Source organism: Balaenoptera musculus, chromosome 2, assembly GCF_009873245.2.
Source record: "Balaenoptera musculus isolate JJ_BM4_2016_0621 chromosome 2, mBalMus1.pri.v3, whole genome shotgun sequence".
Taxonomy (NCBI): Eukaryota; Metazoa; Chordata; class Mammalia; order Artiodactyla; family Balaenopteridae; genus Balaenoptera; species Balaenoptera musculus.
In genome coordinates this window covers 70,876,210-70,893,374 of record NC_045786.1, presented here as the reverse complement: position 1 = coordinate 70,893,374, position 17,165 = coordinate 70,876,210, and the positions used below count along the sequence as shown (strand labels likewise).

General features: G+C 41.9%; 1 protein-coding gene across 1 annotated transcript in view; it reads left to right on the top strand.

Moving 5' to 3' along the window:
- RAB8B (RAB8B, member RAS oncogene family) overlaps window positions 1-17,165 on the top strand; it is a 69,110-nt gene that overhangs the window by 38,053 nt on the left and 13,892 nt on the right. The window contains exons 2-3 of the mRNA XM_036844046.1: window positions 11,666-11,726; window positions 14,935-14,995. Coding sequence (XP_036699941.1) covers window positions 11,666-11,726; window positions 14,935-14,995 — 122 coding nt within the window. The remainder of the gene's footprint in view (window positions 1-11,665; window positions 11,727-14,934; window positions 14,996-17,165) is intronic.

Sequence of the window (17,165 nt, the reverse complement as noted above, 5' to 3'; positions counted from 1 at the left end):
CATCATTGGAATGTAGTTGTAATTTTTTCCAGTGGTAATTCCAGTGATTTGGCAGTATGGTTTTCCCATGGCAATAATATGTGAAATCTGGGATTTGCTTTTTTATCTTCATCTTTTGAATAACCACAGTATTCCCTTCACCCTTAAATGAAACAGACCTGACCCTGAGTTGTCAAAGTACAAACAAAGAAATTCCAGGTTTAGGACTTGTACTGGAGGGCTTTGCCTGTTACAAAGGTACAGTTTTTCAGAAACAGTGGATAGAGCAGAGGAGATGCAGCTGGTTTCACTGGGGAGCAGTTTGGTTCTTGGAGTGGTCATGAATTAATAACGGGAAAAGAGATGGCAATCTCAGAGGCATTCTGAACTTTTACTCTTCAAGGAAGTCTAGTTCATAAATTAGGCTTTTTATGAAAAGAGATTTTATTGAAGGGAAAACATCTGTTCATTGAAAGCCTTTAAAATCCACATTTTGACAACTTCAAGCACATTGCTACTTCCAGCTTGAGTAACACTTAAAACACATTTCCTTTTGAAAGTGCAAGATTTGCAAAAGAGACTTGTGCATTCTTTGGCCATTCTCAAATTGTGAGTTGAATGCTGGGTAATCGCTGCTGGCTCCTTAATCAGATTTAAAATTCTCAATCCTTCCTAGGTGTTTCTGCATACTTTATCTGAGTTGTTGTAGCTGTGTTATTACACCTTATTTGCCAGTTCTGTTTTTCTCTCTTGACATTTTGGCAGCTCTAGCATTAAAACCCTTTCATTTGTAATTCAGTTATATTTTAGTAGTTATCATTTGGTATTATAGTGATTTGTTTTGTTTTGTTTTGTTTTTCTTTACACTGGTATGAAAGTGATGGTATTATAGTGATTAGTTATTTTGCCCTTTCATTGCCCAAAGACATTTTAAGGGTTAATTAAATCTTTATATTTTAATCTATAAAGCCCTTTGAGACTCTCCAATATAGAGATTCCTTAAAGCTATTCTTTTTTTTTTTTTAAATAAATTTATTTATTTATTTTTGACTGTATTGGGTCTTCATTGCTGCAATGCGGGCTTTCTCTAGTTGCGGTGAGCGGGGGCTACTCTTTGTTGCAGTGTGCGGGCTTCTCATTGCGGTGGCTTGTCTTGTTGTGGAGCACGGGTTCTAGGCGTGCGGGCTTCAGTAGTTGTGGCTCGCGGGCTCTAGAGCGCAGGCTCAGTAGTTGTGGTGCACGGGCTTAGTTGCTCCGCCGCATGTGGGATCTTCCCAGACCAGGGCTTGAACCTGTGTCCCCTGCGTTGGCAGGTGGATTCTCAACCACTGCGTCACCAGGGAAGTCCCTAAAGCTATTCTTTTTTTTGTTTTAAGAATTTTTTTTTTAAATTTATTTATTTATTTATTTATTTATTTATTTATTTATTTATGGCTGTGTTGGGTCTTCGTTTCTGTGTGAGGGCTTTCCCTAGTTGCGGCAAGTGGGGGCCACTCCTCATCGCGGTGCGCGGGCCTCTCATTATCGCGGCCCCTCTTGTTGCGGAGCACAGGCTCCAGACGCGCAGGCTCAGTAATTGTGGCTCACGGGCCCAGTTGCTCCGCGGCATGTGGGATCTTCCCAGACCAGGGCTCGAACCCGTGTCCCCTGCATTGGCAGGCAGACTCTCAACCACTGTGCCACCAGGGAAGCCCTGTTTTAAGAATTTTTTAAAATATTTATTTTATTTATTTATTTTTTTGGCTGCGTCGGGTCTTAGTTGTGGCACGCAGGGTCTTCGTTGAGGCATGCAGGATCTTTCGTTGAGGCGCGCAGGCTTCTCTCAAGTTGTGGCGCACGGGCTTTCTCTCTAGTTGTGATGTGCAGGTTTTCTCTCTCTAGTTGTGGCGCGCGGTGTCCAGAGCACGTGGGCTCTGTAGTTGCAACTCGTTGAGGTGCGTGAGCTCAGTAGTTGTGGTGAGCGGGCTTTGTTGCCCCGCGGCATGTGGGATCTTAGTTCCCTGACCAGGGATTGAACCCACGTCCCCTGCATTGGAAGGTGGATGGAGTCTTTACCACTGAACCACCAAGGAAGTCCCTCAGAAGCTGTTCTTAAATGCACTGTTTTTGTATCTGTCAGGCATATGTTTATGGCTCAAAGAAAAATTAGTAAATCCTTCATAATTTCTAGAATTAGTTGATGAATTTGTTATCTTTTGTTGTCATGATTAGATTTTATGGGTTCAGCTGTCTAATGAAGAATGCCAAGAATTGAATTTAATTCAGTAACAAGTAGGAAATTCCAAAACAGTGTAAAGATGTGCAGCTTTTTCAGCAGGAAGTGGTGATGTGTCACTGTTGATTTACACCATAAATGGGGTTTCATTTACCACTTCCTATTCACAGAGTAGAAGAACCAAAGAAATCTGAAAACTTCTAGTCTGTCTTCTTTTTAGTATATCAGGTGTCCTTTCCTTTAAGGGCAAATAATATTTGCAGACCACTTGTTAGTCCACCTTTAAAAATAAAAAGTCCCCCTTTTCTAATATTGGATTTAACAAAATTAACATATTTGGCTGCCAGTGCTCATTTCACACTGTTGTCAAAACGTCTTCTAAATTTACCTTTTTTTTTTTTTTAAGTTTACTTTTAATGTGTTTTTCCTTTTGAACTTTATAATGTTTTATCTTTAGCATTTTTAATGTTTATTTATTTATTTATTTATTTTTGGCTGTGTTGGGTCTTCGTTTCTGTGCGAGGGCTTTCTCTAGTTGTGGCAAGCGGGGGCCACTCTTCGTTGCGGTGCGTGGGCCTCTCACTATCGCGGCCTCTCTTGTTGCGGAGCACAGGCTCCAGACGCGCCGGCTCAGTAGTTGTGGCACACGGGCCTAGCCGCTCCGCGGCATGTGGGATCTTCCCAGACCAGGGCTCGAACCCGTGTTTCCTGCATTAGCAGGCAGATTCTCAACCACTGGCGCCACCAGGGAAGTCCCCTCCTTTTGAACTTTAGATTTTCTAGTTCTCAAATAAGAAAACAGATAGTAAATTTGAATATAAGTGAATAAAATAAAAAATAGTTCTAAATATATGCAGTAAAGTTGGCACTTGGTGGAAATGTGCTTTTATGAACTTATAGAGTGTGTTTTTAAAAAAGAAGAATGCCTTGAATGCCTCTCTTTCAATCTAAGTAACATTCTTAACTTTATTTCTACTTTTACACATTTTTTCCAAGTCCCTTCTTTATTTTGGAAAAAAGAAAGTTTAAAGCTTCAATCTATGACTCATATTTTATCCTATTTCATTAATCTGTTTTTCTAATTAGAGCTTTTAGCTAATTATCCTGAAGTCAGCTACTCTAAAATTTTATTATTCTCCATGTTTAAAAGTCCACAGAAAAAACAAGCAAAATATGGTTGTCAAAGTTTCAAAACTGACAGGATCCATCTATACTGTATCTTCATTATTAATAATAAAAGTCTTGAGTAAGGAAGTGAATGTACCATTTCTTTAAAGTGGATTTCAATATTTGAGAAACTTTTTTTCTATTCCTGGAGTATCTCTGAAATGTAAATAGAGAAACCATAAAACTCATATTCAGATAGCCTAAAATCACAGATGTTTTTTGTTCCCAAATGTACTTTTGAAACAAAGTACATTTTTTTCTTTTTAATTGTAAAAGTGCAGTGTTAAACTTATACTTCTTAAAGTGGGTCAAAGGGGATAGATGACCCGTTTTTTTTCCCCTCCTTGTGCAGCACTGGGGTAAACCCAGCATTGGAATCTTACATTGCTATCATTCATTGAAAGGCTCAATATCCCAGAAATCGTGATTTTTTTTTTTTTTTATGGCTCTCTTGACTTCAGCCAAATTGGACTTTTAGAAGAACATCAGTGGGAACCACATGTCTAAAACTTCAGTTGAAGGAAGGTCCCTACTGTTTCTCCACCCCTGATTTTCCTGGGCCAGGCAAGGAAAAGTGACCATGTGACCCAAGATAGAAGAGAGAGCTGTGTGTGTGTGTGTTCTAACCTCCAGCACCCACAGAGCAAAAATAAATCAAGTCACAGCTTAGGCTGAAGGCCGAGACAACTCCCTGGCCCCCCAGAGTTAGTTCTGAAGGCCAGGAAAAGTCCTTCTTCGTACTCTTTTCCCACACTTCAGCAATGGTATCCTTTTACCCATTCACAAACCTGGGCAACCTCCCTGTTCTCTTGAAACAGAAAAGGTTTTGTTATTATATCTGTTGGCTGACTAATGTGACTTTGGTGTAAAAGAATTTTGTCCATCTGTTCGCTCTCCATGTTAAATCGTATCTAACTTGCGGAATGAAAGGAGGCCCAAGACTGCTCATTCCAAACTCCTTTTCCCTCTAAGGTCTGTTAACTGTGGACTTGGGCCAAGTTCAAAGTTTCTGTCCCTTTCTTTTGCTGGTCAAGCCCTCCCTCCAGGTCCACCACTGGTTTCTGTGAACTGTGATTGATAAGCAGTGCTTTGGGCATGTGCTTGGTTCATATCCCTCGCTAGAGCCTCACTGCCAGCCTCTGCCAGGTCTTGTTCCTGTGGGTCGCCCTGAACAATGCAGAAGCCTCAAGTATACTCCACCTTCTCTTCAGAGGTGTAGGGCAGACCCCTGCTCCCCGCAGCCGAAGCCTCTTCCCTGTCGCATTAGAGATGGAAAATCAGAGCTCCTTTGTTCCTCTCCCACGGTACCATTCCCAACGGTGACCACATGTGTATTCCTCCCTTGTCCTTGGCCCACATGGAAGCTCCTTTTCCTCCAGTTGGGGAAGGAAATGTCCTTGATACCCTTACTGGAAATCTGAGTGGTCAGCACTCCTTGCAGCCCCAAGCCACTCATCTGCCCCCTCACTTTCTGAGCTTGATCCCGTCTTTCTGTCACCCCGTAACTGGTCACCAAGGGCTCAGTCTATTGAACTGAGCACCAAGGCCCTCTTGGTATTGAACAAGTTGGGGAGGGGGTGGTGCCTGTTTTTCCCTGGCCTGAATCTTCTCGGGTGCCTTTCATCTCTCAAATTTGGTTTGATTTTTCTCCTGCCATGAATAAATGTGTGCCTCCCTATGTCATTTTTCCAGTAATTAGCCATTGCTTTTAAAAAATGATGAACAGATTTAGGCATACAAAAGTATACCTAATAGAAAACACTCCCACGTTCATGTACCACCCCTCACTTTTAGAAATAATAAATAACAAGTAGAGTTGAAGTCCCTGTGAACCCCTGTCTAATCCCTCCTCTTCCGTTTCTCTCCAGAGGTAACAGCTATCCGGATTTTGTTGATAACCATTCTTGCGTGTTTTTTAATATTTTAATTACACGTGGATGGATGTATAAATGATCCATACTGTTGTTTTTGGTATTGAAATTTTACAGAAATGGTTTGACTCTGTGTGCATGTCTGCAGTTGCTCTTTTCCCTGGACGTTGTTTTGAGCTTCATTCATGTTGATACACGTGACTCTTGTTCACTGCTCTCTAGTATTTCCTTATATACCAAGGTATTCTTGGCCTTGTATACCAGGGCATTCCTGTTGTTGCTAGTGCTTTGCTACGACCCGTAAAGAGGAGGCCTCCTCAGGGAGATGTGGACATTCTTGTATGCATCTCTTCAGGAAGGCCTGATCTTTAAATGCCAAAATTTGACTTTAACCCCGTTTTGAATTGGCCTTTGTGAATCTGGGTAAGTTGCTGCGTCTCCCTGAGCCTCAGTTTTCTTCAGCACAGGGGGAGGACTGGACTAAATGGTCACTAGAATTCTGTGGTTCCTTTCATCTTTCCCTCGGTGCCTCCTTATGCTGCATAATATGTATCAGTGATGAGCAACCGTTTAGCATGAGAATCAATTCAGAAAAAATAAAAATCTATTAGTGTGTGTGTGTGTGTGTGTGTGTGTGTGTGTGTGTTGTGTGTGTGCGTGTATGTATGTATTTAAATTCAGAATGAAAAATGGTTTTGTGTCCCTTGCAAATGTTTTCTTAGAAATTTAGATTTCCTGTTTTATTGACTAGATAAATATTGAGAAAACTGGCGCTTCTTTAAAGCCATCAAAAAATTAATGTCAGGGCATATTCAAGCAACATGGAAGCAATGATGGAGTCTTCTCTTGAGCATAGATGTTGGCTGTGCTGCCAGCCAGGTAGGCTGCATGCAGCCTGGTGGCTCATGGATTGCTCATGAGGTGGGATGACTCAGGGTTGTCATTTTGAACATGAATTATTGTATTATGTGCTGCCAAAAAATGATGCTTTCTAAAAGACTATTGAAATACAGGGGGCTTTGGACTTCCCTGGTGGCGCAGTGGTTAAGAATCCGCCTGCCAACGCAGGGGACACAGGTTCGAGCCCTGGTCCGGGAAGATCCCACATGCCGCAGAACAACTAAGCCCGTGCGCCACAACTACTGAGCCTGCGCTCTAGAGCCCGCGAGCCACAACTACTGAGCCCACATGCCACAACTACTGAAGCCCATGTACCTAGAGCCCTGCTCTGCAACAAGAGAAGCCACTGCAATGAGAAGCCCTTGCACCACAACGAAGAGTAGCCCCCGCTCGCCGCAACTAGAGAAAGCCCGTGCGTAGCAATGAAGACCCAACGCAGCCAAAGATAAATAAATAAATTTATTAAGAAAAAAGAAATACACGGGGCTTTTTGTGACCCTAAATGTAATCCTCTTCGGGAGCTATGTTTTTTGAGATTGCATAGTCCTTTTAAAGGGAGGAAAAAAAAAAATTGGTCCCTTACTGCTAGGATGAGCTTTGGTTCTTGCTGCTGCCGATGACTGCCTCCTCCTTTGCAGTCTCTAATCATCTGGGGCTAGAGCACAAGCCAGGTCTTTGGAGCTGTGGGCTTGGGAACTCTCCTAACAGTGAAGATCATGGTTTAACCCAGAGATGTTGTGGCAGCTACTTGGGTTGCTCGTTGTCCTTTTTTTCCTTCATGTTTTCTTTCTTGTTCATGGCTGAACATGAGGAGAAATTACCTTCAGAGAAGTACTGTAGTTATTGTGAAATTTAATAACATTCATGCCAGAGTAGTAGTGATAGCTGTTAGCATCTCTCTGTTTCATGTAGCTATGAATATAAAATTTTATTAAATAAACTTGTATTATTCTAACAGATATTATGATTGATCCAACAGCTTTCCCCTCTCTCCTATTTTTACCAGGATCGGGGGAGTGACCCAGCTCCAGGGATGGGCCTTGATTAATCTGAATTTAGGGATGGGTTTAGATTCATCCAATCTTGGTAACTGCCCGGGGCAGTGATTAGTTCAGGAGCTCAGTCTTGGCCCCCAGAACATGACATTCCCTTGGTTATAAATCCAGAAATGAGACATGAAGGAAAGGTTGCTGGAGGCTTTGGGGAAACATTTCCTCACTTTTAAGAGAGAGGCATAGGAAGATGATCTCTTTTCTTCTCAGTATTGCTGTTGTAGTCAGGAGCTGCTATCAGTCAGAGGATGAAATTGATACTCCCATGACGGCAGAGCCAAAGGAGGTGCAGAGAAATGAGCCAGAACTCCTGGACTGAGCCATCTCTGAACCCCAGCTCACCACTGGGCTTGTCATATGAGTCAACAAATTACCTTAAGCTAGTTTGATTTGGAGTTTCTGTTATTTGCAGCAGAAAGCATCCTAATTGATATAATTATATTATCATTCTTTTTTTAAATAAATATTTATTTATTTATTTATTTATGGCTGTGTTGGGTCTTCGTTGCTACGCGCGGGCTTTCTCTAGTTGCCGCGAGTGGGGGCTACTCTTCATTGTGGTGCGCGGGCTTCTCATCGCTGTGGCTTCTCTTGTGGAGCACGGGCTGTAGGTGCGCGGGCTTCAGTAGTTGTGGCACGTGGGCTCAGTAGTTGTGGCTCGCGGGCTCTAGAGCACAGGCTCAGTAGTTGTGGCGCACGGGCTTAGTTGCTCCGCGGCACGTGGGATCCTCCCGGACCAGGTCTCGAACCTGTGTCCCCTGCATTGGCAGGAGGATTCTTAACCACTGCATGGCCAGGGAAGTCCTATATTATCATTCTTATGACTGGTTATTCTTTTAATCCTGGAGTAGCCTCAGAAAGTTGTCTTTCCTTTATAGTAAGTATTAATGCACTATATATTCTACTGATATTATTGTCAAAACTAATTGTAATGTAGAGATCTTCATTTTCTTAGTGTCATAAGATTTCTCAGCATCCCTACTATTCTCACTAGAGTATGCTGACAAAACTTTGAACTTCCAAGGTTTTCTTAGCTCTCTCCACACTTAGTAGAATTTAACCTTTACTTAATTACACAGGGGTATTTAACCTTTCATTTAGGATCTACTGCATACATGTTTCTGTGTGCAACCTAACTGGCAAAGAGAGGATGGAACCCTTGCTTGATGTGAGAGCAATTCAGGACAGTATGTTAATAAACCCAGTAACACAGTATTGAATTGCTGTGCAAAAGCCAGGCCTGGAGGTAGGGATGGACAGGCCTGAGTGGAGAGGACCATGGGGTAGGGCGGCACCCTCAGAGAAGGCTGCCGATTGAGGTAGCCATGCACGGGCAGAGGGGAGGAGGTGCGGGGCCCAGTGAGAGAAACAGAGGCCGAAGTTGGAGAGAGGCTGGGAGGGTGGCGGCGTCGGGAGAGCGGTGCACCTGTGGGGAAGGCTGGATTGCCAGGCCGAGGAGGTTGGATCCATGGCTTCTTGAATAGGGAGGTGACATTACCACAGGGATTGTTGAAAGCTGTTCTCACAGTTGCATGCAGGGGAATTAGACCAGCAAGAGATGTTGGCACAGCGCCCTGGGAGGCTATTACCATAATCCATGCATGAGGTGACGAGATCTGCCGGATAACAACATCTGAATGTGTAATATCTTACATCTGTGTGGAATTTCAGAGTTCCCACAGCACAATCAAGCACATTATTTAATTTATCTAATGAGATTCTCTCAACCTTTTCTATGGATGGGAATGTGGAGGTTCAGAACAGATAGGCAACCTCCTAAAAGTTGTTAATGACAGAACCCAACCTGCAATCTAGGTCTTTTGACTTCCAGGGCCAGGGCTTTTCAATAATAACATAAGTGATATTGCCCATTTTTAGTGAAATTCAAGTTGTGCTAATTTGACTGTGCTCTACAGCATTTGTCTGTCAGCTGGCTTCGGATAGCAGCATCAATCAAAGCTAAATACCAGTTCACAGCTCTTATAAAATGTTGAAAACCTCTGAATAGTGAACAGACGGTTAAGTATCACAGATAATGGTAGAACCTCCTCCAATAACAGAAAGGTAATCCTTCTAACAAATACAAAAAACAAAAGGCTGGGTCAGTAGAAAGTTTCCTCAATGTTTCACATGAATGGAGAGTAACTGAGACTTAAGGGCGCCTCAAAATGGCTTTGTTGAATGAAGGTGGAAAAGTTGCCCATGACTCCTGACTACAGGTAAAAACAACCTTGAAAGAACCGGAGTTACATCTTAATAAAATAGAATAAGGAAAAGTATTCATTTGGCAGGCATTTTGATAGACATCATCTTTTACTTAAAATGTGAATGAACTATTAAAAGATGGAATGTTGGATGACTTTAGTCTTCCAGTTAAGAAAGTTATTTTCTGGAGATACAGTAAGTATTTTGAAAGTCATGAATTTTTCTTCTTTTTTACTGTGCTAAAAAAAACCCATACACACACATAAAATAAAGTTTACCATCTTAACCGGTTTTTCAGTGATCAGTGCAGTAGTATTAAGTATATTCACATTGTTGTGAAATAGATCTCCAGAACTTTTTCATCTTGCAAATCTGAAACTTTATGCCCATTAAACAACAGCTCTCCTTCCCCGCCCCCTCCCTTCAGCCCTTCATAACCACCATTCTATTTTCTGTTTCTATGAATTTGGAAAATTGTGAATTTTTAAAAAATGTTAACATCAAGAAACATTTATTTCTTGCTTACCACGTGTTGGGCATTGTTCTTGATGTGAAGACCAAAAAGAGATAAAGGCTAGAGAGAATCCCTAGAGGGTCTTTGTTACACTGGATTTGGAGATATATAAAAAGATAAATCACAATAAAAATCAATGTGTGTTAAATCTTAAATGAATGATGGCCACAGTGAATTCTGTGTGATGCTGACAATAATATTTGTGCTGTGTTGCTCAGTTTTGCTTCAGTGACTGCAGACCCTGCAATACTGAGGTACCTTAGAGGAGGAAATGTGAGCCAGATAACCTGGGGGTATTGGGTATGAGACTGTATTTGTTAACATTACATGGTTATTAGTGAAGGGAAAGAATAAGAAGCTGTTCTGCTGGATTAGCTTGGGTGTGATTGTTGCGTATTTCAAGATTCACAAGCATACGTGAAAAGGTTCCCTGGGGGAAAAGTGCCACGCAGAGAAGAAGGGGCAAATCCACTTGGTTTATGCCTTTGCCATATATGAAGCTGGAGCCGGCAAGCAGCCTTTTTGGGCGTTGTCAATGTTAATATGTAGAAATACTGTAATAATGTAGCCGTTGAAGGCTATTCTCCCTCGAAATAGCTGCAGTTAATGTTTCAGTCACTTTAGAGGATGCATAATAGACGTTTTCTTGAAATGTCTTAGAAACCACTTTAAGGGGTTCTGTAGAGAATGTGAAGGAGTAGAAACATCTGAAACAAAGCTGAGTAGCCAGATGATGAGGATTTAGCAAATTGCAACCGAGCTGTATTCACTAACTGGTCCCTTCACAAAGAGCAGCAGCCTGTTCCTGTTAAATGGTAGAGGATGCCGATATTTGTCAGGGACTTTGTGGTTCTTTGGAGCTGAAATTGCTGAGTAAGTTTTGAGCTACCATAGTGGGGGGAAATAGGTGAGGGAGGGGTTGAACTGTTGAGTGCTGGAGCCACAAATGACTTTCACATGCTACCTGTCAGGCTGGTTGAGTGCTTCTTAGCTTTGGCTTCAGGTTGGAATCACTTGGGGAGCTTTTGAAATTACTAGTGCGCAGATCCCATCCTTGACCAATTCAGTCAGAATCTCAGAATTTGGGGAAGGGAGCAGGCCTAGTCATGAGTATTTTTATTTTTCTTTTAAGTTCTTGAGGTAATTCTAAAGTGCAGCCAGGGCTAAAAGCCCTTTTAGCTATTTTAGCACTAGCCAGAAAGATGCAGGGAACATTTATTAACACGTATGTAAAGTACTTGCTAACTGTATAAAATAAACATGCAGGCTTTCTCATCCCTGCCTTCCGATAGGTGGGTTTTGTTTTGTTTTTTCTTTCTTTTAGCCAGTTGCAGATTCTAAAGAAGCAAATGGAAGGAGGTGGAAATAAAACAAAAAGAGGCCTCATGGCCTTCTTTAGGGAAGGACGGGGCACGAGGGGTGGGTAGGAAGCTTTGTTTATCTGTATTTCAGGAAGTGGAAAATATGGCATGTTCTCCATCTATCTAAATTATGTACCTTTGAGGGATGTGTTCCATTTGTGTCAAAATAATGAGGCATATAATACATTTCATTTAACATGTGTGGGAATTCTTTGCAGAGTAATTAGCATTCCTTTCTTCAGGCTGTATTCAGAGGAAACATACCATTCACACCCTCTCTGTGTTCACATTTTCCAGTGCGTTGGAGAGCTTTTTTTCAAAAGAAATCTTTGTCCTTTTCCTAATAAGACTTGGATTATATTTGAAGAAATTTAGCATGTCTTTCTTTCTTTTTCTGGCAGGAATTGATTTTAAAATCAGAACGATAGAACTAGATGGAAAGAAAATCAAGCTTCAGATATGGTAAGTAAAAAAAAAATATATGCACACAGCATTTCTACCTTAATCAGGAATTGAAAGTGGGAATTAAAAGGTGAATTGTGGTAAATTAGAGATATCGTTCGGTAGCTAAAACTTCTTTATCAGAACCAAGGGTAAATGGGTAGGTATTCAAAGGTATCTTCACCAGGAGTGGGATGGTGAGCATAATATCACTAAGTCTCACAGCCAGGAGAAATTTGAGAGCTCATTCTTCCAAAATGCTAATTTTATAGGGGAGGAAACTAAATTCTAAAGCGTGTCAGTTATTTTTCCATTGTAGTTGTTGCAGCTGTGAAATCAGATAAGGCAAAGTAGTCAAGTGGTAGGAACCCCAAAGTTCCTACCCCAAAGTGCTGATCTGGAGTCCAGCCTCTAAATTAAAGACTTGGAGTTATTTGCTTTCCTCCTTAGGGACTACTTGTCCTCATTTGTAAATTCATTGGTCAGACTGATGACATCTGAGTTCCCTTTCAGCTCTGATATTTTCTCATTTATTTGCATATTTCTTCTCCTTAAATAAAAAATGGGGAGCACTGCACTGGGGAATAAGGAAGGGAAAGGGCATGCCTGTCATCTCTCATGTTATAATATGCAAGGCAAAGATCTCTTTACGATCAGCCAACTCCGACTGGTTAATTCCTCAAAAATTTGTCACACTACAATGAATAAACAGGGTTCCTGCAGATTGCCTGGTTGAATATTTTTGGCTTGAACTCAAACTCTTAGATTTTTTTTTTTAACCTCCTTAATTGCTTTCAGTGTAGGGCCTTCCATGGAGCCACATAGATTTGGAGCCTTGAGGAAGGTTTTTGATGATGTTTACTGACCTAATGTGTGACAATAACAGCAGGAAACAAAGCTTAGAAATTTAGAGCATCATAGACTTAAGAAGGAAGCAGGGCAAAATTATAAAGTAATACATATATATCAGCTTTTTCCATAGGCTGTTTTTCTTCTTTGAATTTCAGAACCGGGATAGAACTAGAACCTTATATTGAAATCCGCCAGCCTTTCTTTGATAGGAAACTGGGACTTAGAGTGGTTAAATTCATCTGAAGGTATATGTCTGGGATAGTGATGGAGCTGGGACAACTACCCAAATCTCCTGGAACCTTGTGTCAGCTTCATGTATTAGCCTTGTATAGAGGTTCTCCGTATACTTCACTGGAAAACATTGTGTAGGTCACCACAAGCTACTCTTCTCATCTATTGGTATTTAATAAGAGTCAAATATTTTAAAGAAAAAAAAATTTTTTTTAAGGGGGAAGCAAAGAGAATCTCTGACTCTGTGCTGTACAGTCCTGATCATAGCAATAAGGAATCTTTCTAGGAGCCTGTGGGTAATCAGCTAATTAGAACCCCATGGCACTATTTATTAGTCCTCTTGGCAGCAAAGTAGTCTCCATTCAATCTTCATGGCCTGCATTTAGGATGGTAGGGTTTCTCCTCCATCCTTGCTGCAGAGCTGGTTCTAAATCAAGTAGCATGTTAGAATCAAAATATGGTTATTCTGGGCTTCCCTGGTGGCGCAGTGATTGAGAATCTGCCTGCCAATGCAGGGGACACGGGTTCGAGCCCTGGTCTGGGAAGATCCCACATGCCGCGGAGCAACTAGGCCCGTGAGCCACAGCTACTGAGCCTGCGCGTCTGGAGCCTGTGCTCCGCAACAAGAGAGGCCGCGCCAGTGAGAGGCCCGCGCACCGCGATGAAGAGTGGCCCCCGCTTGCCACAACTAGAGAAAGTCCTAGCACAGAAACGAAGACCCAACACAGCCAAAAATAAAATTAATTAATTAATTAATTAAAAAATTTATTTTTCGCTGCGGTGCGCGGGCTTCTCGTTGGGGTGGCTTCTCTTGTTGTAGAGTGCGAAGAGTAGCTCCCGCTCGCCGCAGCTAGAGAAGCCCGCGCGCAGCAACGAAGACCCAACGCAGCCAAAAATAAATAAATAGATAAATAAAATATGGTTAGTCTGCTCAACGGTGTTTGGCTCCTGTTTTCCTCATGATTTGTTTGCTGAGTCCTAAACAAGTGCCTGTGTATCTAATCCTGATCAGTGAGAGGATGGCAGGATAAGATGATGGTAGTGTGAGGCCAGGGCCTGCACTAAACAGCCAAGGCCTAGAATGCTTGAGTCTCATTCAAGGGTATGAGCTATTTAGTGGCAGAACTGGGACCACAGCCCACCTGAGCCTGTTTCCTCTTCTGTAGAACAAGGATGATGGTAATACCACCACACTGGGCTGTGGTGGGCATCATTTGAGCACCATGTGAAAGTATTTTATGTAAGGTATACATTTTATGTAAGGTATACATAAATGGTAAGGTATTTATTAATGTTTTAAATTTACTATATTTCCCTTAGGCCTTTATCTCATTTGGGTTTGGTATGTGTTAGATTTTTAGTATATTTCCACAAATGCTTCTTTTTTAGTGTATTTCCACAAATGCTTTTTTTTTCTTTTAGGAATATTTATTTTTCCCAGATATCAAGGAAATTTGACTTCCTTTATAGGGGTTGCTTTGGTAATGTAATTCGAAATGTTGGCATTTTTCAGAATGTATTTAGATGGTACGTCATCCTCCAAAAAAGCAAGAATAAATGCAAGTTGATGTAATTTTGAGGTATTGTTCATATTTTGAAGTCTTTGTCAACAATTGTGTGTTGAGCTCCACGGTCTCATTTAATCACAGGCTCTAGGGCTGAAAAAGTTCTTGAGGAGACCCATTTTAGTGTGCTCTGCTGAGCAGAATTTACATGGTAGTAAGTCCAGTCCAACTGCTTGCTTTGTACAGAAATCAGACTTTCAGTCAAGAGAGCAAAATGCCTGAATCATTGGGCATTTATAAAAAGGATTAGAACTGCCTCTAGTAGTCCAAGAAGTTAGAACTATTCTCTATTCTGTTCCTCATCTGACTGGCGAACACAACATTGCCAGTTCCTAGCAGGACCATGCATTTTCCTGTGGCTGCTTTTGTCATCAAGGTCCAAGTTTTTCACCCAAGTCATTGTGAGCTCCTGACAGGCTTCCAGAGGCACAACAGGCTCCCTTTGTGTCTCGTTCCCCATCTCCCTGAAACCACTGCATTTGTGAGCAGACCACAATTATATCTCCTACAGCTTCGAGTGTCTCCTCAGCGATACTGGTGATGACTTTGCAAACCACTCTCTCCTTTGTTTCACATTTTAGGGACACGGCGGGTCAGGAAAGATTTCGAACCATCACGACAGCATACTATAGAGGAGCTATGGTGAGTGTGTTTTAGGCTTTTGTGGAAGTAAAACATGAATGTTCATTCGTCAAGTTTGTAGGATTCAAGCTAGAGTCTAGTACATTGGAGAAAATAGATTTTTTGATGTGCAAACAAGACATTTAAAGGGGATTTTACGTTTTGTGTTTAGTAGCTGTGTACTCTGCCATTGGTCTTCATTATATTAATCACGTAATTAGCTTGGAGATGTCTTAGAACTCCTCCACACATTCTGAGTGATCGTATATTTTTGTGCTTTGTCCTTTTATTAATACCTTTGCCAAATCTTAGCAGACCACAAGCTCTGTGACTAAATACTCATTTCTTGCACCCTCTCCCCATTCAGCCCTGCCACCATCATCCCTTATCTCTCACCAGGTCCACAACATCCACTCCTATTGGCTCATCTCTCTGGAGTCTCCTCCACCAGCATTCTGCCAGCTGGCCAGGAAGTAGCCAAATGATCTGTGACTCTCTGAGGCTTAGAATCTGGTGAATCTTGACTACCAGGTCCTTCTGTGCTATATCCTAGCCTTATCCTTGTTATCATAACCTCATCACTTGGCTCATTTCCGTCCTAAGATGCTTCATCTATACAACCCATTATATTGTTGGCTCAGGGTAGATTCTGTGTGGTGCTGTGAGTACAGTGGTGAATAAGGCGACTTAGAAGCTGAGCTCTACTGAACCAAGCCTAAAACGTCTGACCCAGAACAGGGCTTTATCTCTGGCTTTTAGGTCTAAGCCAGGTATAACTTGGAGCTTTAAATGATGATGAAACCCAGTATGCTCAGAGAGTCTTGGAAGGTTGAACAGTTGAGATCATGTAAGCCCAGCCTAGTAGACTCTGGGGTGCCAGCTGCCAACTTACCCAGCTCATTGCATGAAAGACCATTGTGCTCCTGAGAGTGGTGTGGACGTGACGGAGCTGTAGGGGTCTTAGCTGTCCCTTTGCCGCAGGAAGGTGCGATCTGAATCCACAGATCCCTCTATTAATATGCTGCTCTCCCTTCCTCCTCCACTGCCACTCACCCTCCAGTATTTGAGTGCCAATGGCATCCCCACACAGAAGTTGGGGATTCCTTTTGCGAATTCCTTTTCGAAGCTCTACCACCTTGGGACTCTATACCACTAACCATTTTATATGTATGTGTTCTCCACCCTATAATACTTTGAAGATTGTAAAAGGTCATCCTTTTAAGAAGGGCAGTTGTCAGCTACTCTCTACTTTGCTTAGATTGGAATCAAAGGGAAGGGACTTACCTTGTGTGGAGAAGTTTGTTTGTTGCTTATTTCCTCCAGAAAGGATTTTGGGGGTAAATAAGAACATCTTAACAGGGATGATTTAGAATAGTTTATAGGTAATTTTGATTAGAGGCATCTTATAAACACAGGCCTTTATATTGACCAATTTTTTTATTTTCTAGGAATGATGTACTGATACCACTTGCAAGCTTGTTTTCACTACAGAGTGGGCAAGAACACTTAGAATGTGGAGCAAGTGTCTTCCTTGGCTGTGTAGCTCTAGTTCATGGTATAAGGAAAGAGATCATTGAAATGTGTTCTTTAATTTAGATTTCATTTATCTACTGCCTAGCCTTTTTTCACATTACTGCAAATAATTAGAAATTGTTGCTCTTCTAAGATATCTTGTCCTTTTCATTTTGAAGGTAGGGATTTTTGTCTCTTGTTTTGCTATGAATGCCAGTGCCTTACACATAGTAGATGCTCAATAAGTACTTGCTGAAGGAGTGAATCAGTGAACAATTTCAGATCTAGAAACAATCTTAGATACGTGTTCAGGAAATCCTGCTCTACTTGAGTCTTTTTTTTTTTTTTTTTTTTTTTTTTTTTTTTTTTTTTTTTTTTTTTATAAATTTATTTATTTATTTATTTATTTATGGCTGTGTTGGGTCTTCGTTTCTGTGCGAGGGCTTTCTCTAGTTGCGGCAAGCGGGGGGCCACTCTTCATCGCGGTGCGCGGGCCTCTCACTATCGCGGCCTCTCTTGTTGCGGAGCACAGGCTCCAGACGCGCAGGCTCAGTAGTTGTGGCTCACGGGCCCAGTTGCTCCGCGGCATGTGGGATCTTCCCGGACCAGGGCTCGAACCCGCGTCGGCCCTGCCTTGGCAGGCAGACTCTCAACCACTGCGCCACCAGGGAAGCCCTCT